This window comes from Magnolia sinica, chromosome 17 (assembly GCF_029962835.1).
Source record: "Magnolia sinica isolate HGM2019 chromosome 17, MsV1, whole genome shotgun sequence".
NCBI classification, from domain to species: domain Eukaryota; kingdom Viridiplantae; phylum Streptophyta; class Magnoliopsida; order Magnoliales; family Magnoliaceae; genus Magnolia; species Magnolia sinica.
This window is the reverse complement of record NC_080589.1, coordinates 12,231,641-12,256,592: the sequence shown is the minus strand read 5'-3', so window position 1 is coordinate 12,256,592 and position 24,952 is coordinate 12,231,641. Positions and strand designations below refer to the sequence as shown.

At 40.7% G+C, this 24,952-nt stretch overlaps 1 protein-coding gene and 1 non-coding gene across 2 annotated transcripts; both read right to left on the bottom strand.

Moving 5' to 3' along the window:
* Nucleotides 1–1,094: 1,094 nt before the first annotated feature.
* LOC131231503 (putative indole-3-acetic acid-amido synthetase GH3.9) lies at nt 1,095–11,414 on the bottom strand. The gene is made up of 4 exons (XM_058227724.1): nt 10,957–11,414; nt 9,990–10,091; nt 4,832–5,649; nt 1,095–1,817 (listed from the first exon to the last, which is right to left on the bottom strand). Exons 1-4 carry the CDS (start codon nt 11,322–11,324, stop codon nt 1,252–1,254), a joined length of 1,854 nt encoding a protein of 617 aa, XP_058083707.1. The 5' UTR covers nt 11,325–11,414; the 3' UTR covers nt 1,095–1,251.
* An 8,553-nt stretch (nt 11,415–19,967) lies between these two features.
* On the bottom strand, nt 19,968–20,074 carry LOC131232094 (small nucleolar RNA R71). Its single transcript, XR_009164697.1, has one exon. It is a non-coding gene; the product is annotated as a small nucleolar RNA R71 (small nucleolar RNA).
* Nucleotides 20,075–24,952: the final 4,878 nt, after the last annotated feature.

The following is a 24,952-nucleotide window of genomic DNA, read 5'->3' as shown; positions in this document are numbered from 1 at the left end:
GGAATGGGAAATGAATTGCCTTTATAAGGAGAATAATTAGAGGCATTGCACCCAAGGCACATACAGTCATTGATGACAGTGCATGTTTTGCGCGATACGCCCCCCCACTTTTAGTTACAAATATAAATTACATGTTCAGAATTTTAATATAAAGACATTTTCTTATTCAATTTTCAATGCGGGATTAAACCCAACATTATAAAACAGATGGAATATCCACGACCATAAGATACGGAAAAAACAAATTTAATTTTTTATTTTTTTTTAAATTTATTTTTATTAACATTAGCAACATCGAAAGCTTAAAGTGACACATGGCACAACCAATTATCAAAATAGATAGTTCGTTGAATTTTAATATAAAGACATTTTCTTATTCAATTTTCAATGCGGGATTAAACCCAACATTATAAAACAGATGGAATATCCACGACCATAAGATACGGAAAAAACAAATTTAATTTTTTATTTTTTTTTAAATTTATTTTTATTAACATTAGCAACATCGAAAGCTTAAAGTGACACATGGCACAACCAATTATCAAAATAGATAGTTCGTTCAATTGTATTAATGATGACATGCCATGGGGTGAAAGTCACGCCAATCAAATGATCTTAACCATGCTAGAAATGCCATCAGAACCAGATGGTCAAGATACACCAGAGAAAACAAAATAGGTCCAACCATTATCTTGAAACATCTATTTAGTAGGTCCCACCATGAATTACTTATAATTATAGAACAACTTTTTGATTTGACGCTGCTAACCCAATGATTTATGACTCGTTCAAGTTGACTTGCACTGGGTTGAGTTTGATTCGGTTCGACCCCACAAGCTAGTGTTGAAAATAATAGGGCTTGAAAAAAATAGTTTTTTTTTATTTATTTCCTTCGAAAAACTAATCCATGAACATTTTTATAATAATGCAATGCCACTCGTAATTTTAGATTCAAATCAAACAATGCATATTGGCTATTGACCTTTTTTCATATCTACTATTTCAACGTTAGCTAAGGATAAAATGATTTACCATATCTGTGCTTAGATATCATCCTACTTAATAAGGACCTTACGTTAGAAATGTAATTGCAATTTAATTAAACTAAATGTTCACAATTCAATTAACTTGTACATTCAAACAAGGCATTAGAAATGCCATTCATTCCAATCGTAAACAAAAAACAAGCCAAACAGGGCTAATCCCTTCTGTCAATGAGAATCATAGGTCATCTAAATACAATTAATAGATTTAAGGATTCCATGTGGGATACCTTGGACTAAAAAAGCCGGCGATAACGTTGGAATTAAGTAGTTCAAGTGCACTACCGGATTTGATGCACCTCGGCGTCTTATACTGATTAATGGACCCTCCTTGGCTAATGCAAAGGTCCATCAAGGCCTCGAATGTGCCCGGCTCGACCACGCGTATCTCTAATGGGCCCACCGACTTGTCATACGTTCGGCATCGTCGATACACATAGTCAAGCGATTCCTCTATGGCCACACAACACTCTTGGAGAAGGTGGGCCTCAAGGGGGCCCGCCATGCAAGATGTGTATGCAATTTCCCAATACAATACGTAGTGGCCTGGTACGGATGATGTGTCGGCATAGCTGGTGTACTCCACTAGCAGTGCATCGTATGGTTCTAAGAGCTTCTTTGCAGTGGTCACACTCTTGTGAAGATCTTCTTCGTTGGTTTTGTCAATGTCTATGCTGAGGATGACATTCCTCCGGCAAATGAATCGAAACTGTGGAGCCCGATTGTGGAATCCGATGACTTGAAGCACATCGCCAATGCGGAACCTATACAAGCCTGTGCCAAAATGGAATTTCCAAGTGATCATTTGATTTAATATTGTGGACAAAGAGACTTAAAAATCATAGTAAAAAAAAAAAAAAAAACCCATCGACTCAACTGGGTTCCAAGTTTTATATATATATAGAGAGAGAGAGAGAGAGTTATCATAAGAATTCATGATAACTTTTTGAGAATTCATCTCCTGTGATGTGAGTGCAAGATCTGAACCCTCCACATGATACAACACCCCATAAACCCATTAGGGCCCAACGTTTACATGATCCAATGCTTTAGTAAGCCGGGACAAAAGAGAGAGAGGCAAATCAAGGGAGAAAACTATTTCGTTTTCCATAGCCGACTAATGAGGTTTCATGGGGAGTTGCGTTACGTGGATAATTCATATCTCGCACGAACCGGAGATAGTTCTCAGAAAGTTCTCACGGGTTACCATGATAACCTGTGTTATGACAAGAACTGACTTTTTGAGAACTCATTTCGCATTGAATGAGCACAAAATTTCAACCGTCCATTTGGTGCAATACCCATAAAACCTTAGGTCCTAGGACACGTGTGCAAAGGTGCGCATATAAACAGGTGTGCGGGTGAGTGTGACTCTCTCTCTCTCTCTCTCTCTCTCTCTCTCTCTCTCTCTCTCTCTCTCTCTCTTCTCTCGTCCTTACCTCTTTTAACAGATATATATGGAAACCTTCTTGAATGACCAAAATTTACATACAAATTTGGAGAACCCATCATACGTGATGTGGATCCAAAATCAAAACCGTTCATGTGGCTCGTGAAACCCCCCTGGACCAAGTTTTACTTTGATCTAAAACTTCAGGGCCATGAAAAATGAAAACAATTTCCTCCTGTAATTTGTTTATATTGGATCATGACCTGATGCATATGCAAACATGTATAGTGTGTGTGTGTGTTTGGTGTGTGTGTGTATTATATATATATTGGGAAAAGTACTATGGCTTGACCAAGAGTTCTCCCACAGGTCAGCTATGTGGCCCCACCGTGAGTTTTCAATATCCACGATAGTCAGATGAACCATTCCATCATGGGCCTAGGTCTCAAAATCAAGTCAAGTCTAATTGGGCCACACCACATACAGTAGAGTGCACCATTAAAACATTTATAACTTGGGCCCAAAGATGTGAGTTTGCAAATCCAGCACCAAACCATTATGTTGTCCACACTTGACTAATGAGGGTTCGGGGAGTTCGAGGAAATTCAAACTCGTGGCACACCAGAGATGCTTTTATATGTTTTAACGGTGTTTCACATTATTTTAGATGGTATGGCCCACGAGAGTCGTATACGGCTGATTTTTGGGAATATTCCCATAATTTAGAGGGTACCCATCAAATGCACGGTGATTGATGGTCGACACGCATCACGGTGGCCCAACAACTCGACCTCACGGGAGCTAATCGTGAGTTCGAGCGCATAGTCTTTTCCCATATATATAATATATATATATATATATATATATATATATATATATATATATATATATTTGTGTGTGCACGCTTTTAAGCTGTGATAAAATAAATAAATAAATAGGTGGGAAATGATCTCAGTGGAATCAAGTGAGGCCCAATCATGGTGCAGTCAGCATATGATTGGTCCAGGCTAGATTGCTAATCCACCCTACACGCGGCATGCATATGATGTAACCCAAACTGAGTTACTCGTTACGCTTTTATCGTACTGAGTCAACTCAGTTGGGCCCACGGTGAATGTATGTGGTTGATCCACACCGTCCATCCATTTTTCCTGCTAATTTTAGGGTTGATCCTAAAATTGCAATAAATCCAAAGCTCAAGTGGACCATGCCACAGGGAACAGTGGAATAATAATTTCCACCGTTGAAACCTTCTTAGCGACCACAATAATGTTTATTTGCCATAAAACCTGTTCATAATATAAAAAAGATAGGGATGAAGAGAAAACACAAACATTACCTTGATCTAGAACTTATGTGGCCTCAGAGAATTTTTCAGTGGTAGAGGTTGAATCACACTATTTCCTATGGTGTGGTCCACTTGAACTTTGGATATGCTTCCTTTTTGTGCTCAAGACCTAAAATTAACTGATAACATGGATGAACGGAGTGGATAAAATAAATAAGTAACGGCGGACCGCACAGAGTTTACTCAGTACGCTAAGGGTACTGAGTTACTCAGTAGGCAATCCGCTTCCGTGGGTACGTGTCGCTACTCAGCTCCGAGTTGTACGAACGGTTCAAGGGAGATCAAAGTTACATGGTCCTACAATGATGTATTTATTTTATCCACATCGGTTATCAATTTAGAAAGATCATTTTAGAGCATAAGACCAAAAATGAGTCATGTCCAAATATCACTGGACCACACCACAAAGAGAAGTGAGGCAATGATGGTCACCGTTGAAACAATTGTAGGGCTACCAGGATTTATGTAATTTATGAGTAAACCCATGTCACCGGAAACGGATTGGCTACTCACCCTGTCACCATCCCAGTGGCTCGTGGTCGGTGCTCTGTGGGCCCTACCATGATGTATGTGTTTCATCCATTTTTACAGATCATTTTAGGGCTTGATACCAAAAATGATATAGATATCAGGTGCACTACCCCACAGGAAAATAATAGTGATTGGATATCCACCATTCAAATCGTCCTAAAGCCCACGGTAGTGTTTATTTGACATCCAATCTCTTTATTATGTCATACAGACCCACATGAAGGGAAAAATCAAAGATCATCTTGATCCAAAACTTTTATGGACCCCCCTAAAAGTTTTTAATGGTTGACGTTCATTCAACACTGTTTCCTGTAATGTGGTCTACTTGAGATTAGGATATACCTCATTTTTTGCCTCATACCATAAAATTATCTATAAAAATAGATGAACGGCATGGATGAAACACATACATTATGGTGGGGCCCACAGAGCACCGACCATCAGCCATTGGCTGGTGGCAAGGGGAGTGGCCAAACAGGTCATCATGGCTCACGTTAGACTGCACCCAAACACACTTACCAGCAAATGTAGTGACGACGAGCTCATAATAGCAGCCCAGCTTAACATCCACCAAGTCCACCAGCATGTCCTTCACCACCTCCCCTTCATCATCACCACCTGACTGTGGCCCACTATCCAACGGTATAAATTCAAAGTAAGCCATATTCGGAAGAAGTGTGTACGCAACCTCACTCGGTGAGCACAATGGCTTCAAATTCACCCCGAAATAGGACTCTGAAGATGCGTACATTGCGCACACCAGCGGCAGCTTTCCAGCACTATAAAACTCCAATGCTGGTATGTATTGAGCCATCGATCCAGTCACAACCACCTCTATGTACTTAGCACCAGGCCACAGCTGTCCCAGTATTCCCATCCAAGAGCTACGGCCACAGACGGCCTTGATTTCATCTGCGAGTTGTGGGTCAGGAGATCTTAGGATATTACACATGGCATCCCTACAGTTGGGATCCGTTATGTCTTGATCGAGCTGACCCGTTCGGATATCGTGACACATTCGGGTCCAGTTCCGCTCTAGGAAGGTAATGGCGCGGAGGAAGGCGGATGCGAAGACGGCCCCTAGACGGAGGACGTCCCGCCGGTGGATTAGGCCTGATAGGAGCTGGCAGTACATGCTCTGGCCGCTGTCCATACACAGGATCGCTTGATCAGGGCTCGTGTAGTCATTGAATGGGTCCTGTGGCCGGCATTTGAAGTGCTTGCTCTTGTAGTAGCTGGTTAGGACCGGACGGGCTGGTAGGCCACATGGTGTAGCCATCTCTGTCTTGGCGAAGTAGAGGTACATGGCCTTTCCCTTGTCAAGGCCTTGGATGTACCTACAAAACACGTGAAAATGGAACTCATTTTCACAGAGATATTATAACATATATACCTTATGGGCCCACTATTATGTTTGATCATGGATTGACGACTCGGATGAGTTTGATGCGACTCATCCGAGTCGATTTGGACTTAGCTGGTTCGACACGGTGAATCACCCCTAACTTAGTGAGATGGGCTAATTTACACCCAACTCAATGAGTCATGACTCAGCTTGAGATGGGTGAGTCATGACTCTGCTCCGGATCTGACAAGTCATCACGTCTTAAATACATGTATGTGATTAGAGCTATACACAAACCGAGTTAGCTCAATTAACTCGCTCGACTCGACTCGAAAAAGCTAGACTCGACTCGGCTCAAAACTGGGTTCGAGCCAGGTTGAGCTGATGTTTGAGTTTGAAAAAATTTCGAGCTGAGTTCGAGCTAGACTGGATTCGACTCGACTTAGTTTGGAACTTGACTCAAACTTGACACGGTTCGAATTGATTCAACTCGTATCTGGTTCACTTGGTATAAATATTTTGTATATATTTATATATTTAAATAAATTATAATTTATATATTATATATATTATATATTAAAAACTATAAAACCTAAACTTGAACTCAGCTCAAAAGCTTGAACTCGAACCTGACTCAAAAGATCGAGCCAAAAGCTCAGCTCGAACAGGCCCGAGCTGATGATGAAGCTGAGCTGAGCTGCCCAATCAGACTCAAGGACAGAGTGAGTCAAGTTCATTCTAAGTAATCTACTAGCCAAGCCGGGCCAAGGTGGGCCAAGCTCACCGAGGTTCAACTTATGTACAGCTCTATGTGTGATTCCCACCCAATTTATCCATTAGATGAGAGATGAAGATTTTAGGTATGGATCTCAAAATCTAGCCTGACCCATAACTCGAGTGGGCCACACCAAAGGTAACAATGTAGGTCTCATGGTGAGGGTGACACTCACCATAAAAACTTCCGGATAGAATGTGGGTCCACCGTGCTGATTATTATTCCATCCAATCCTGTCCTTTGTGCATCCCACCAAGATGAAGGGACACAATCAAATGCAGGCCATTCAAAAACTCAGGTGGGCCACACCATGAGCGACTGTACATTTCTTACTGTGGTGTGTCCCACCTAAGTTATGGATGAGGATGATTCTTGATAAATATGGTGAACAAGATGAGGCGCACAAGATGCATGGTTTGGATTCAAAACGTCACAGGTGGGTCCCGTGCATCCGGAACTTGGGGCACTTACCACACATTGGAACACATGGATGTGATCATTCTCAAACGACTTATACGGTTAAACTGAAAAAATATATATATATAAATAAATTAAAATGCCCCCATCAAAGGGAGAACAAAAAGGGATGATAGTTTCCGCAAGAAAACCTCACATTTTCTCATTGGGAAATGTGACAAATGTGTACAGGATCTGGACCGCTCGCTGGTGGGACACCATGTGGATGGACCATGGCACAAAAATTTGGCTGCGTGAAGCTTAACAGATTGATTTGAGAAAGAGTAAAATGAACCCTTACATTCGATATGGGGCCCACGATTTGAGCATGAGTTAAAAGACTAAGGGGGAATGGAAACACCACTTTAGTGGACCATGATCGTGGGGCCACCTTGATGTTTGTGTTGTACATCCATTTTGCCAGCTTTTTTAGGGGCATGGGATCTAAATCTCTCGTAGACTGCACTATAGAAAATAAGTGGCGATTGAATGCTTGTGGGCAAAGAGGGTTGTCCCTTTGTTCATGTCTAGTAGACTTTATCAACAAGTGTTGGATGGCACATAAGCATTACTGTGATCCCTAAAAAAATTTAGCGGTCAGCATTCAATGACCACTATTTCCTATTCTATGGTCCACTTGAGATTTTAGCTCATGCCCTGAAAATGAGGTAGTAAAACAAACGATAGGTTGATATACAATACATGCATCAAGGTGGGCCCTATGGTCACCTCACCAAATCTGCATTCGGAAAGGGACAGCCACTGACGGTTGGGATGATGCATGCCATGTCAGCATTCGTCTTGTCACCAAGGGATGAATGGGACTGTCTTTCTATAGTGGAGAAGCTTTTAGGAGCTGTTTGCCTGCCACACTAAAATTTGTTTATATTCAATCAGCAACCCCTCTTCCATTGAAATTAAAATAAGCACCAGGGAGTGCTTCTCTCACGTGTGTGGCCTAACTCATTATAGCCGTTTATTTTTTCAGTGTTAATCTAACTTTAAAAATTAATGGACAAGATTATCTTTTTAGCCTCATAATTATATCATAATCCATCCATTGTAACTTCTCAAAGGATAGTGGGTCACCTCATGGTGAGGTTAAAGTTGAAAGCTCAAATTATGAGGGTACTATGGTTAATTTGAACAATGTGAATGATGATGATGGCCTACCCAAGCTGAGTAAGCTTGACTGAGTCAAAAGAGCTCACTAGTGATAGTCCGCAAGGTTGTCATGGGACGGACAATGCTTGCATCATATCTAGCTCACTAGTGATAGACCTAGATGAAGGAAAGCTTGATCCAAAACTTTTATGGGCCCCAAAATTTTTTAATGGTCGACATTCATTCAACACTATTTCATGTAATGTGGTCCAATTGAGATTCGTATATACCTCATTTTTTTGTCTGATACCCTTAAATGATCTATAAAAATAGATGGAGGGCATGGATGAAACAGATACATCGTGGTGGGGCCCACAGAGCACTGACCACCAATCATTGGTTGGTGCCCAGCGAGTAGCCAATTCGTTTCCAAATGGGCAAAAAGAGGATCCGAATTAGGGGTGTACACGAGTCGATCCGATTCAAACTGGGCTCAACCCGGCCGACCTGGTCACCAGCCACACCCAGCCTGAACTCGGCCCAACCCGGTCACCGGGCCAACATGTCCAGCCCAAACTCGGCCCGGTCAGCAATCGAGCGAGTTCAGGCCAATTTCGACCTGCTCCATCTACTAAGGGACGGACGGCGTTCTCACTTCTCTGTCTCAAATGATTAAAATAAGAATTTAGGATATATATATATATATATATATATATATATATATATATATATATATATATATATATATATATATATATATATATATATATATATATATATATATATATATATTTGAAGAAAAGCTAAAATCACGGGGTTTTTCATACGTGGGGTCCGCATCAGCTGAATCCAGCCTATCCATTGCTCTCTGCGGCTCAAGACAGATCAAACGAGCCCTATATCTGACGTGTTTCGGTTGGACATGGATTAGATATCACAGGTTGAGTAGCGAGTCGCTACTGAAGTTACGTCACCAAGCTCTGTGGGCCCACCATGATGTATGCATTGTATCCACACCATCCATCCATTTTGAGATATCATTTTAAGACATGAGCCAGAGAATGAGGCATATAAAAATTTGTAGTGGACCCCACCACAGAAAACAGTGGGGAGAGTGTTTCCAACCGTTGAAACTATCCTAAGGCCCACCATAATATTTATTTGAAATCCAACCTGTTCAAAAGTTTAAAAAAGACATGAAATAAGAGAAAACACATAGCTTCATCTAAAACTTTTGTGGCCTTTAGAAGTTTCTAATGGTGAGCGTCACTATCCCCACTGTTTTCCGTGCTGGGGTCATCTGGAGCTTTAGATTTAACTTATTCTTTGGATATTGCCCTAAAATGATCCCTCCAAATGGATGGAAGGTGGGGATGCAAAACATACATCATGGTGGGGCCCACGGAACTTGGTGACGTCACTTAAGTAGCGAGTCTCGCTACTCAACCTGTCAGTAGCTATTCCGCGCCCGATCCGGATTCAGTTAGCAGATGGCAGGCAATTGCTGCGGCAGGGTGTCGCAAGCAATCCGTATCCTTTGTCGTTTAGCTGCCGTAAAAAGTGGGGGCCATAGTCAGCCGTGGTGCTGTACATGTAGGTTGCACCAAATGAGTGCCGTCTTGTGTCTAACATGCGCTACACGCCATCTTCCACCATGGGGTATTTTCGTCATTTCACTTTACTTGCATACTAAAATTGGAAATGCATGTTTCCGTTACTTATAATATAGTGACAGCCTTCTCTTCCTACCTTTGGTAATAGAGTCAGTACAAAGCCGTACCATTGTATTACCAAAAGTAGAAAGAAAGGGGGTGTCTATCAATAAGGCGGGGTGAACAAGATCTGTCCTATAAATGGAAAAAGGTGGGATGGAGAGTGGTGTAGCTTTCAAATGCGTGAATGAATGAAGAGATGTTGTCGTGGTGGTAGAGATGATGTTAGTGGTGTTGGAGGTGTGGGGGAATTGACGAAAATGCCCTTGGGCATGAGAGGCTTACTGGTTCATGATGGGCATGATGAGGTTGTAAAGGAAAGTTCGACGGTCGAGATCCTCGGCGATGGATGGCATCAGCTTGGGGTTACCGCCGGAGGTGCCGGAGCTGGTAAGGAAGATTTGGTTAGAATGTTATAATAATGGAAATGAAAAGAAGAATAAGAAAAAGAAGTTGAAAGGGATAAGTGAGGACCGTATTCTGATTAAAGGGGTGGCGTGAAAATGAGAATATGAATAGAATGGCATCTTTGTTACATGCACCACGTAGTACGTGCTCCGCGTTTTGTGTGTGTGTGTGTGTGTGTGTGAGAGAGAGAGAGAGAGTGGGGGTGTGAGATAGAGAGAGTGGGGTGTGTGTGTGAGTGTGTGTGTGTGTGTGTGCGTGAGAGAGAGAGAGAGAGAGGAAAGTGGGGTGTGTGTGTGAGAGAGAGAGAGAGGGGTGTGTGTGTGTGTGTGTGTGAGAGAGAGAGAGTGTGTGTGTGTGTGTGAGTGAGAGAGAGAGAGAGAGAGAGAGAGAGAGTGGGGTGTGTGTGTGTGTGTGTGTGAGAGAGAGAGAGAAAGAGAGAGAGTGTGTGTGTGTGTGTGTGTGTGAGTGAGTGAGAGAGAGAGAGAGAGAGAGTGGGGTGTGTGTGTGTGTGTGAGAGAGAGAGAGAGAGTGGGTGAGTGTGTGTTAGAGAGAGAGAGAGAGAACGCGTGACACTGAGGCGAGGGATGCAACCTTCCCTTGCCTGCCATGCACACACACACGCACACGCACAGAGAGAGAGAGAGATGCAACCATCCCTTGCCTGCCATGCACATACGCCCAAAGGTACTCCACACAGCTCACGTTGTGGTCACACCTTCATGGATGCACCATCATCTCAATCAATGCAGGCACATACATACTTATGTGTGTACGTGCGTTTATACTTCCATGTATATAATATATCCACGTACGAGAGAGAGAGAGAGAGAGAGAGAGAGAGCACCTGATTATCATCTCCGTAATGGGATGGCCCGATATTAGCGAAGAATCCTCACCATTGGCGATCCGCTGTATGTACGGTCGTACTCCGGCATAAGTGATCACTGGGACCCTGCACTTGAAAGCCGATCTATCCGTCGATCCGCCTAAGTACTTATTCAAGTACTCAGTCGCCCCATTTCTTGTTAAGATCTCCTTGAGAATTCTCTGCTGAACTTCATCAGCCTTCTCAGTCAAGTTCTCAAGTTCCTTCAATGCATCCTCTCCTTTGTATTCTAACTTCATCCCATCCATATCAAAACACTCACACCCTCTCTCTACTCTTAATGTTTCACCCTCACTAGCTATAGCGCTTGGGTGCAATCGGTGCATGTATATATAATCTCTCGACGCCCGTCCCTCTGCAACCTTTGTAGAGTATGCATATTCTACAACATGGTGGTGTTTGGGTCCCTCCTTGATGTTTTCATGATATCTAATCCATCCATCTTGCGTGACCCCTCATGTACTCCTTGTAAATAAAAAATAGGCACCACCCAAATCTCAGGTGGGCCGATCCATGTTAGATCATGCCTAAAACCTCTATAATCACGTGGTGGGGCCTACCTGAGTATCATAACGGCTTGAATTTTTAGATGGCTATCCATCCTGTCTGGATGTATCTTCTGAATGGATGCGATGGCAAAAAAATAATTACAGTGGTTCCAACAAAAAATCCTAAAGTATTTAAAGGTGGGCATTCTCTCTCAACTTTTCCATGTGGTGTAACCCACCTTGTTTTTTGATGGGGTTGATTTTTGAGTTATGTTGACAAACTTGAAGGGCTGCAATTTATGGACGGATTGGTTGTTGTCCGTACATCACCTTGGGCTCCACAGACCACGTTGTAGAATAAGGTTCTGCAACCGTTGCAAAGAACCAGCTTTATATCTGTCAAGATAAGTGTTGTCCAACAATTTTTTTTTTTTGATGTCATATCCGTCCGATTATGGCCAATCCGCAGGGGGAAAGCCGTACGGTGGACCCCACATTGCTTTTGATGATGTGACCCGTGTGGATTGAGAGTTTTGGCTTCTTTCCAATATTCTAATTGTACCATTGAGAGTTATTCGGTGGAATGGTGTCTATCTGTACTGGCACGCCACCGACTTCAACTATCTGGGACACGTGATGGATGATCAGGGTTCTGGTAATCTGTACCGTTGGTGATCTTGGGTTAGAAAACACAGCGTGGATGATCAGAGAAATCACTTCTCCTTGGAATGTCGACCGTTGATCGTTTATCTTTAACCTTCCATTTGTAGGCCACCAATTTGTCCAGCTAGTGTTGTTTTGTATTGGGTCAATCGTAAATGGCCCACTAGACGGGGAGTTCTGATCCACTCTCCCATGTAGTCCGTGGTGTAAGGTAGGTTGTACGGTAGTTAGTATGGAGACGATACTACCAAATCATTTATATTGTACCATGAGATGTTGGGATGACATAGTTAATCGATGAAGTTTACATTTTGATATTGTCAAGCTAATCAAGGGGGTGGACAAATTATCTTTCGTTGCTGACCAGAAAAGAATCGTACATCATCCCCCATCGTTGGAACGAATCGTACCTATTTTTAAAAAACTGGGTGGCTTGGATCAACTCGGCCAGGTTGGGTGACTCGGATGTCAAATCAGATTGGGTCTAGGTAGAAGTTGAGGTAACACGCAGAGAGGATTAGGGAAGTCCCTCGAAAATATTAATTCTAAATTTGATGAACCATGTTTATTAAAATAGAGTAAGTTTTTTCTAAGACTATAGTTTAAGGGTAGAAACATTAAAAATATTAATTCTAAATTTGGTGGACAAAAAGTTTCTAAGAGCGAATAAATTTTTATGGGAATAGAGTTTAAGAGAAGAAATAAAAGCATATTAAAGTAAAGAGTGTGGAATGTTTACATCGAAGGCAGAGGGAATTCCTGCTGCGTCACTTCTCATTGGTCAACGTCATTGTTGATAATGTTGGAGGACCATAAAAGTAAACCCTGAATTCAAATCAAACAATAAAGAGATAAATGCAAATAAGCATTACTAAGAACATGCAAATTTTATGTAAAAAAACCATCGTAGGAAAAAACCACGGCATAAAGTGACAATGATCACTATGAAAACAAAAAGAATAAGAGATTGATGAACTTACAATCAGAAAACACTCGTTTTCTCATTTCCAAACTCTAGAAACATTTAAGCCCCGATTGGAATACCCTAATCCCGCAATTACACCCATATATATAGTATAACACACGGGATATAAAACTAATCGCGCAATTACGAAAAATCTTGCGCATCGTTGATCTAACCATCGATCGAGTGGTTCTCGACCGATCGATTACCATGTTCAATTGCTCGAACATGCTCAAAAGTGTCCAGATAGATTATAAGCATTTTCAACTTCTATCAATCAATTGACCCAACAGCTTGATCGATCGAGACTGTCCAAAACTATCCAGATACCAATCTGTATAATTTGGGGCTCACTTGATTGATCAATCAAGGTGGTCGATCGATCAAACCCCTGTTTCATGTACAGATTGAAGACATTTGACAACAATCTCCACTATGGCTTCAATCATCATGAACCACTGCTCCACACTCCATCTCTAATCGCCTATATCATAGCTTCACTATCGCCATCGTTTTTCGTGCATACTCCATCTTCATTAATTTTTTGTTAGACCTAGAGCAGTCACATATAATCTGAACTTCTCTATGGGAACCACCTTTGTAAGCATGTCCACCAAATTCATACTTGTGTGGATTTTCTCAAGAGACACTGTCTTTCTCATGCACCTGTCAGATAAAATGATGACGAACATCAATTTATTTATTTCGATAATGGTAAATCGAATTCTTTGTCAAATTGATCAAACTTTTGTTGTCACAATTAACCAGCACGACCTCTTACTGAAGCCCGAGTTTGTTTATCATTCTATGCAACCAAACACCTTCCTTGAATGCCTTTGTCACCGTTATGTACTCAGTTTATGTTGTGGAAAGAGAAATCACAGACTGAAGCTTCGCTATCCAACTGACTGCTCCACCTGTTAGCACAAACAAGTAGTCAAAAGTCGACCTTTTGTTATCATCATTTCCTGCGTAGTCTGAATCAACATAGCCTACAAGCTTTCTCTTTGAATTCTCAAATGTGAAGACATAATACAATGTTCCTCGTAAATAACAAAGTTCATTTTTTTATCTAAGTAATCGAATAAGGGGAAGGATGCCTCGTCATAAGTAGCCACTACCTTTTCACCATCACCTTTGAGACTATGTTCTCGCTACTGACATTGTCTATGATTACATCATAGACCTTTTCATTGACAGTACACCGTGTACGGAATATATTGTGTCATTACCGGTGCATCTCATTCCTTGGAGTATACAATAATCACATCACGACCAAGGATTCTCTATGACCCTTGGCCAACCATTCTTCATCACTAACTGCTTCCTCAGCAGTCTGTTCATCTTCATCAAATTAAGGGCCTTCTTCCACTGCCTCTCCTTCAGTTCCACCTTCATTAATGGTCAAGTGGGCTGTAGGGCATTGAGGGCATGTATTTGATAAGTGGTATGGTTGGCCACAGCGATAACAATTGTTCGGCCTTGGTCGACCATAATGATTTGAAATCCTACTAGGACCCAATGTTGTAGGTGCTGCATATTGAGGCTTAAATAAACCACTCTCCGTATCATAGTTTACGATTGTAGAAGGTTAAGGACACCCTTCTATTGGTTCATTTCCTTTAGCCAATGTTAAATCCTGCGTGAGACCCGTCATGGGGGGCCGATTCAAAAGATAAGGCCGAGTAGAGACTCTTGCAAGCTGCATTTCACACTACTTTATAACTGAACCGCTTTATCCATGGTCCTGGTCAGGTGCATCTGAACTCAGTCCTGAATTGTCGGTTGTAAACCACTTATGAACCATGCTGCCTTCTGTGATTCGGTCTCCAACAAATCATTCCGCGTTGCCAACCGCTCAAATTCTTTGATGTAATCTTTGACGGTTCGATTTTCCTACCGATAATTTTGGTATTACTAGAACAATACCTGCTCATAATCACTGGGGAGAAATTATGATTAAAAAATGCATCTCATCCGCAATCATGATCGGATGGGTGGCTTGTTTTATAAAGCACGTGAGAGTTTTAATTTCTCCCACCATGCAAAAGCACCAGATTTTATTTTAAATGCTACTAATTTCACTTTTTATGTTTCGGCACATCCATATAATCAAAATATCATTCTACTTCGGCTAACCAATCAAGAAAATCTTATATACGCAATAAGCCATTAAAATTGAGAAGTTCGGTCTTACCTCAATAGTCTCTTTCAACACGATCTAGTCGATCGTCTTTATGGATTTGTCGTCGGGCAACGCCGCCATCGATATCCTCGTTATTGGAATTCAACTCATCTGGGGTAACCCTACGATTCACCTCCAGAAGTGCTTTATGAAAATCGATGTTGTATAGTACAATGATCACGGGTGGCTGAGCATCGCCTTAGGCTCGGGGTGGAATTAGTGCATCTGCAATACGGTCAAGGGTTGCCTACAACCCTTGCATAGTTAACTGACTCTCCTGGTAGAAAGTTTCTATTCTTCCCAATAGATAATGAATCCCTGGATTACTGTTCATAGGATTTTGGTCCATTCTGTCATTAGCTGCCATCAGCCCGAGGGGAGTCCTTGCTCTGATACCAATTGATGCAGGGAAGGACGTGATGGAGTCAATCACCATCTTCCTTAAGGATAACTACTTTGAATCCACTGAGCTCTCTAGACTCCTCATAGAGCTTCCTCAAATCCACAAGGGATAAAAATATAAATAAATTTTAATAAATTCAAAAATAAATTGATTGATGATAATAATAAAATTACAATCCTTTAAATAATGAGCTCAAACCTATGATAGAGTTTTATACTCAAACTCCCTAAAAACATGACTTACTGTAAATAGCAAACTTACTATAAATAGCAAACTTACTATTTATAGATTGTCATGAATCCTACTAGACTTATGGTTTTGGGCCAAAAATAGTTAGTGTCTAATTTGTCCTAACCACGTTATTCTCCTAATTTTTCTAAGCCCTTTTCATGTTGGGGGTTCACAACCCCAAGTGTAGGGTCGCGATGTAGTAATAATCTCGGTGAGACTGGGGTCGAATCCACAGGGACTAATCTTGAATGTTTTTTAAAGTAATTAGAATTAGAGCTAGAAGAAAATCTAAATTAGAAATTTGGAATAAAGGAAGTAATTGTGAATATTGTAGATTGAAACTTGTGAATTTAAAGGTGGGAACTAGGGTGCCAAGGATCCACTTGTAGCTATTAGGATTCTACCTTACTTGATTCAAGAGATCCAATTAGAATCAGAGTCTTATCTTATCTAATTGAAAGGAGAGACGATCAAATCTCTAAACTTCTCATTGATCTAACCTCAATGGAAGAGGATTGTGAAGATTTGGAAGGGATTCCGTCACCAAACCATGCCCAGGAGACAATGGCAAACAACAGGATTTACCAATCCCACAATCTCAAATAAGAAAAGAATATACACAAAGCTATCGAGCATCTACTACAATTTAAGTTACAACAAACCATAGAAAACTAAAAATATTCCTTAAAATCAACTAAAAATCAATGAAGTTTAATATAAATATGAATCAAAGTAAAGTAAAAATCCCAACACACTACAAGCTTTACCTCTTAGCCCTAACTAAGAGCTTAGCTGATCATAACGAACTCATAAACATAAGAAAAACATAAAGATCTACTAGAACTGTTGAGGATCAAATATTGCATATTAGACCCCAGTTATTACTTGGTTTTACGTACATGATAATGTTTAACGTCCTATTTTAATCATGTTTGTGTTGCAATGTGAATTTAAGAGCTTGGACTGAAAAAGGGTACTAAAACCATGGATTTGATGCTCAAGAATTACCAAGGCAAGAGATGAATCTTAAGGGTCCAAGATCGAAGAATTCACATGCCAAAGATCCGAGAAAACTCAGCGATTGAAGTTAAAAAGGCCTGAAAGTCATCCTGAATGTAAGATCATAGGGTTTCCACCATCTATTTGGCTCGAAACTTTATACCTAGCCTAAGGACCTTAAATTAACTGTACACGTCAAAATTCAACCCTTGGATCCGTGTGGAAGTGGCCCAACGGACAGATCAGCCCATAAATCACTGATCTGAGGCCCACTTGATCTCTGGATATACTTCAATTTTGGTCTCAACCCCTTAAATCAGATGGCAAAATGGATGAACGGAGCGAATTTCTCATAAGCATCACAGTGGACCCCACATAGGGGCTTGAGGTGCACAGCCGATGCACTCCCGCGCCACACCGGACCGCCAAAACCAGTCAAGGGTTGTTGACCCAACCCTTCTTTGAAACAGCAGCCAGCATTCGCATGCTGACACGTCGGGGACTTGAAGTGGGCCACCATCATCGCCCATATGGCTGATCCGAATCGTCCATTCAATCTAGGACGTGGGGCTAACCATACCCATGTTGATTTTTTGGTCTCATGCACGTGTACACATATAGATCGCTGTAAAATGCAGGATGAACGGCGAAAAAATTTAATACAGTGGGCTGCACCAAACTCGAGCAAAACCGTCCATTCCTGACTAAAATTTTGCCACGAATCTAATGGATGGGATGGATTTCTCCGAAAACATCACTTTGGGGCCCACCAAGCATCTTAATACAACTCGCGTAAGGCTTACGCGCGTCCGAAAAATTGGGAATTCCAGGCTGTTCGGCGATATTGGTCGGGATCGAACCGATGATTCCAACCGTTCAAATCACTTCCAAGGTGGGGTCGACCAGGGCCAAGAAGCCTGAACAGCTCATATCCCAATCAGGCTTTCACTGTCCCAAGAAATCAGGTTAAACGCAAGAATTTCTTACAGTTTTTCTTTCGTTGTCGCTTCGCACGCAAGGTGCTGCGTAAAGACGCACGCACGTTCTCCTTACGCATCAACTCCAAGCTCTCCACTGCCTCATGAAGGCTATAAAAGGAGAGGGAGAACGTGGGCATCATTATCTAGACATGTGAAGAAGAGAGAGAGAGAGAGAGAGAGAGAGAGAGAGAGACGTGGAGTTACGGCCGGCTTCAAAGAGTTCCTCCTTCCTTTCTTTGCTTTTTCTTTATTTGTGTCTTTCCTTAAGAGTTTTTGGATCATAATGTCTACGATGAGCTAAACCTCTTAGCTAGGGCTAAGAGGTGAAGCTTGTAGCATGATAGGATGTTTTCTATGCTTTGATTCATGTTTAAATTGAACTAATTTTGATTATAGTTTGATTATAAGGAATGTTTTTAGTTTTTAATGGTTTATTGTAACTTAAATTACAATGGATCTGCGATAGCTCTGAGCATGTCCTTTTCGTTATTATGAGTGTGGAGTTAGGAAGCCTTGTTGTTCACCATCGTCTCATGGACATGGTTGGATGAGGGAATCCTTCCTAACGTTCATAACTCTTTCAGATTGGTTGTGGATTGGTTAAATTCTGTTGTTTACTTTGTCTCTTGGGCATGGTTTTGTGATAGAATCAATTCTAATTCTCATTCCTCTCATCTCTTGAAAACTAGATCAAAGGAAGTTTAGATTTAGATTTTAATGAAATATCTTCCAATTGGATGAAGACGGGACTCTGATTCCAATTGTGTTTTTAAATCAAGTATAGATCTCCCTGATCTCTACAAGTGGATCCTTGGAAACCCTAGTTTCTCACCTTTAAATTTTACAAGTTTTAGTTAAGAACTTTACAATTATTCTCTTAAAATTTCCTGATTTAGATCACATCTTCTTCTAGTTCTAATTCTAGTTACTTTCAGATTACGTACAAGGTTCAGTCTCTGTGGATTCAACCTCAATGTTACCAAGATTATTACTACATCGCGACCCTACATTTGGGGTTGTGAACAAGTTTTTGGCGCCGTTGTCGGGGATTGACAGTTGCATTTTTATGAGATTAATTAGTTTTGAAATTAGGTTAAGATTAGGGTTTTTTCTAATTTTAGATTTTTCTGTTTTTAGAAACTAACCTAACTTTCCTGTTTTGTAAGACCCTGATATAGACTTTCTAAATTGGTAATCTCTTTCTAATTTTCTAATTTTTTTATCCTCTATTTTTAGATTAGGTTTTATTTTCTATTTTTAAAAACTTTCTAATTCTAGGATTTCTTTTAATTTTATATACTAACTTTCTTTCTATTTTTAGGTTCTAACTTGTTTTGTTTTGTTTTGTTTTGCAGGTTTTTAACTTAGGAACTTCTAATTTGGTAACTTCTTTCCAACTCTTTTCTTTCTATTTCTATATTTCTATTTCCTTTCTTCCTTTTTAGGTTTAGGTTAGAATCTGAGATTAAGGGCTGCAAGTGTTTCATGCCCAAGTGGGTCCGTGACAACACTCGATGTCTCTTGACTGAAGGAGGATTGATTGAGGGGTTGACTATTCATCGCAGGACTAGACACCGCTCGAGATCTCCAGAGTTAATTGAGGTTATGGCCGCAAATCAACTAGCCAATTAACCAGAGGGACAACCTTAACCTCGGGTTGGGGAAGTCCAGGATGAGAACGAGGTGCATCAAGCACCCCCGCTCGTACTTTACGAGATTATTTACAACCGGCGGGGGTGAGCACGCCCTCATGCATGGTTTTTCCAGAGAATACGGGACACATGGATATCAAGCTAGGGGTGATCCAACTCCTTCCTAAATTTTATGGGCTTGAGTCAGAAAATCCATATTTACACCTGAAAGAGTATGATGATATCATAGCCACTTATATTTTCCAAATGTGTCTAAGGACACGGTCAGGCTGAAACTCTTTCCCTTTTCCTTGAAAGAGAAAGCTAGGACATGGTTACATTCACTACATCCTAGATCTAATGGCACATGGAATAATATGATATGGGAGTTCATAAAGAAATTTTTTCCATATCATAAAACAAACATCCTTAGAAAATCAATCATGAACTTCGCCCAAAAGGAGGACGAAACATTCTTCCAATGTTGGGAGCGGTTCAAGGATCTTGTTAGTTCATGCCCACAACACGGTTTTGAAATGTAGCACATTACACACTTTTTCTATGATGAACTGACATCTTCCATACGCCAATTGGTTGAGACAATATGCAATGAGGAATTCATGAATAAAAATGTTGATGATGTGTGGGATTACTTGGACAGACTTGCTGAAAACGTACAATCATGGGACACTTATCCAAAATCAAGCACCACTTCTAGGCCCACTCAATCAAATGAGAGGGGCGGATTATACCTTCTGAAAGAGGATGATGATATCAATATTAAAGTGTATAATCTCATAAGGAAATTCGAGGCCATGGAATTAAATAAGGATAAGGTTAAGGAAATTGTTTGCGGTATTTGTGCTTGCAATGTTCACACAACTGAAAATTGTCCAATAATACCTGCCTTTCAAGAGGTGTTGAATGAGCAATTCAATGCCGTGAACAATTACCAAAGACCTTTCAATGGACCTACCTCCAATACATACAATCCTGGTTGGAGAAATCGTAAAAATTTCAGTTGGAGGAATAGACAAACTGCTACTCCTCAAGGTTTCTTTAATCAAATTCCAAATCAAGCGAAACTACAAGAGGATCTGGTTCTAAACATATTCAAAACCAAGAGCTTATCACTCAGGGTATATTGCAAATCCTTCAAGACATTTCAAAGGTCATACAAGGGTGTGAGACAAAATTCAATTGGGGAAAAATGGATTCTTCCAGCCCAACCTTTTCCCAATCCCAAACCACAATATGAGATAAGTGATCCAAGCTCTTCAAATTAAATGGATCAAGCTAAGCCTATCACAACTCTTAGGAGTGGAAAAATAATTGACAAATCTATTCCGGTAAAGACTGAAAAGCCTAAGAAGCCGGAAGAGGATAACAATGATAAACCTAGCACTGCTCCATAAGAATTGGAACCAAAACTTCAAGGCAAGTCGATTGCCCCATTCCCCGGAAGAGGATTACACACTTTTTCTATGATGAACTGACATCTTCCATGCGCCAATTGGTTGAGACAATGTGCAATGAGGAATTCATGAATAAAAATATTGATGATGTGTGGGATTACTTGGACAGACTTGCTGAAAACGTACAATCATGGGACACTTATCCAAAATCAAGCACCACTTCTAGGCCCACTCAATCAAAGGAGAGGGGCGGATTATACCTTCTGAAAGAGGATGATGATATCAATATTAAAGTGTCTAATCTCATAAGAAAATTCAAGGCCATGGAATTAAATAAGGATAAGGTTAAGGAAATTGTTTGCGGTATTTGTGCTTGCAATGTTCACACAACTGAAAATTGTCCAACAATACCTGCCTTTCAAGAGGTGTTGAATGAGCAATTTAATGCCGTGAACAATTACCAAAGACCTTTCAATGGACCTACCTCTAATACATACAATCCTGGTTGGAGAAATCATCTAAATTTTAGTTGGAGGAATGTACAAACTGCTACTCCTCAAGGTTTCTTTAATCAAATTCGGTTCTAAAACATATTCAAAACCAAGAGCTTATCACTCAGGGTATATTGCAAACCCTTCAAGACATTTCAAAGGCCATACAAGGGTGTGAGACAAAATTCAATTGGGAAAAAATGGATTCTTCCAGCCCAACCTTTCCCCAATCCCAAACCACAATATGAGATAAGTGATCCAAGCTCTTCAAATCAAATGGAGCAAGCTAAGCCTATCACAACTCTTAGGAGTGGAAAAATAATTGACAAATCTATTCCGGTAAGGACTGAAAAGCCTAAGAAGCCGGAAGAGGATAACAATGATAGACCTAGCATTGCTCCAGAAGAATTGGAACCAAAACTTCAAGGCAAGCCGATTGCCCCATTCCCCCAACAGTTGGTTGCAACAAAACCTCTCTCTAACTCTCAGGACATTCTAGAGGTGTTGAAACAAGTGAAGGTTAATATTCCTCTACTTGATGTTGTAAAACAAATACCTTCACATGCCACCTCAATTACCTCCAAACCATCCAAAGCCTGCGTCTAAACCACCACTCATGTCATACTATCGAAAGGCCTTGTCCCATCTCCGATGTTCCCAATCTGTCTCTCAAAAGCCTCATCCAATCTCCTCTCCACCTATGGTATGCGCTTATGAGCCAGCATCTGATCCTCACTTCCCTCCTACTGATGATTTTGATCATCCAGTAGAACGGACACGTTATATTTGAAAAATTAAAGATCCTCCTGGTCTTCAGACAGATGGTACTCCCAAACGTGTCTTAGCAGCAAAAGCAGCTCTAAATTGGCAAGCTGAGAATGCCGCTCAGCGGAATCTTGCATTGCAGGAAATTTTGCATATACAACAACAGCTCGCGGCTACTGTTCAAAAACAAAGCCCAGTTATTCCTATGCTAGAAGCTCGTATCGCTGCAGTTGAAAAAGAATTGTATATCATTGCCACAACGGTTCATAACTCTAATCTTCTCCTGCAGAAAGAAATAGAAAGGAAGAATTTGAAGGCTCAGCTCTATTCTCTCAAGAATTCGCCTTGCCCTACTCCTCCTATTTTTGACGAAAATCCATTATTCCCTAGACAGCATCCACTTCCCACTCAACCTCCATTACCATTAATGCCATCTTCAATCCTAATAGTCCCATGAGCTACTCCTACTCCATCTTATAGCCAACCTCTACCTCAACCTCCTCAGCCTCATCCTCACAATCTTGTCAACCTACTTCCCCTCACACTCCGCCCACTTAACCAGCCTCACACCCTTCTGTCCCCTCTTCCTCTAAAGGCAAACAACCTATTGACTCAGATCATTTGTTCACCTATGATCTGATGGCCTCTTCTCTTCCCTCTGAAGACTTCATGCCTCAAGAACCATTAAATCCTATTGCTTCCTTCCTTCGAAGTCAAGCATTAATTCCGTCCAGCGATGATTGTGCTTCAGATGATTCCTCTCAGTCTAACAGTGTTGATTTAGCTGTCCCTGATCAACTTATGCAACAACCTACTCCATAGCCTCAGGCTCCACAACGCCAACTGTGTGAACTTAACAATGTTTGTACTGAAGACATCCCTCATCCATTTGGGATACTCCGATTACGAAAGCAAATAGTGATCTCTGCTTGGAACATTTCACAACCTACATTGAAAGAAATATGGAAATCCTTGCAGCTCCGTCTCCATCTTCCAGTGATGAAGATGCACATTCTCCCTATGCTGTCTTCATGCTCCCATATGCCACAACTTCTGACTTAGAGGATGATGACTGAGTCCCTACTCAGTGAGTTAACTCGATGCGTTGCCAACTCAACGAGTTTCCAAAAGAATGCTCCAGGAGAAATGAATGCATATCACTATGCAAAATACTATGCTATACTATGTTGAATAGTATTTAAATAGTATCTTCATTAAAGCTTGCTGTAAAAGATGTAAAAAGTTGCACTTACGAGTCTTCTCTCCTGCAACACTCCTTTTTACGTGTCACCACATGTGGCCCACTTCTCCTGAGACAAGTTTTCTTCTGACAGCACATATCTCCGTAAACCGCCATGTATCTGCTTAGGTGTTGCTCCAATTGATCCATGCCATCCACGTCGCCTAGCCAATCACCGCCTTGCAGTCGAAGCACCTTGAAGCGTCTTGAAGATAAGAACAATGCAAACTTCACCGCCTCTCCACCACCCTACCTTCATCTATAAATACTAGGTGATGCAGCAAGTTAGATCATCAGAGGATACATCAGAAAATACAAGTTGAAGTTAGAGTGACAGAGTGTAAGAGTGAAAAAAGTCTGTGTGTGAAAAATGCTTTGTAAATAGTAGTTTTCATGAGAGTTAATGAGAGTTAATAGTGTATCTTGTACTTATATGCTTTTAATGAAAGTCTTTCATGTTATTACGTAAAAGTGTTTGTTTTAGATTTCGTGTTTACATTAAGTGTTTGTTATCTTATAATTTTCCTAGATTTCACCTTATTACTGATATTATCTTTACAACACCATTCCCTCGCACTGTGTATTTACGTTTACGTCAGGTCCCCGTTCTTCCATGTCTCAGCCAGAACTTATTGCGGCCATATTAGTGTGTATAGGTTTATTTTTTATGTGTTTGTTTTCCTTTATTTACTATCTTTCTTTATCTTACTCTAAACCATAATTTTCGTAATTTTTTGCTCCGTGCTACAGTAACAGTGCTATAGTATCATCGCTACAGTAATACTGCTATAGTACCATAGCTACAGTACACGCAGTCTTTTTTCATATTTAGGATTTGGATTTCAGTTTTCTTGGTCTGTATCTTCTTATCTAGGGTTTTTAACATTATTTTAGGGTTTAGGGTTTAGGTTATGCATGTCAACATTGTGGGTTTTTGTGGGAAGGCAAATATATTACCGAGGCTCCTCTCACTGGCCCAGATCTGAGTGGTGTTCGCTATACGGAATGGCCTCGTTGCAACAACATCCATATCGGATGGGATGCTTGTTCTTGTGATGAGTGCTATGATGATTGCATGGAAGATAAGTCTCGCAACTCTAATTCTTTCCAAGCAGAGATCACTGTTTGCTGTCGTAATCGGAGTATCCCAAATGGAACGAGGGATGTCTTTAGCACGGACATTATTAAGTTCACACATTTGGTGCTTGAAGAGGGAGAATGGAGCGTCAAAATAATTCCAATGTTGCGCAAGGTTGAAATTCTCCCTTCTAGCTTATCTTTACAAATACCTTCATATATTTACAAATACCTTCATGCTGGCTTATCTTTACAAATACCTTCATATGCCAAATTTCTAAAAGACTTGTGTACGATCAAAAGACGGCAAAATATTCAAAAGAAAATCTTCTTGACTGAGAAAGTGAGTGTCATCCTAAAGCAAGATGTGCCACAGAAATTCAAAGATCTCGGTAGCCTAACAATATCTTGTGTAATCAGGA

Excerpts from the sequence above, each read along its gene's own strand:
- LOC131231503 (XM_058227724.1), bottom strand. The coding sequence starts at position 11,324 with ATGCACCGATTGCACCCAAGCGCTATAGCTAGTGAGGGTGAAACATTA. Across the intron at positions 10,092-10,956 it reads ATTACGGAGATGATAATCAG|CTCCGGCACCTCCGGCGGTA; the intron begins GTGCTCTCTCTC and ends CTTCCTTACCAG. Across the intron at positions 5,650-9,989 it reads ATCATGCCCATCATGAACCA|GTACATCCAAGGCCTTGACA; the intron begins GTAAGCCTCTCA and ends CGTGTTTTGTAG.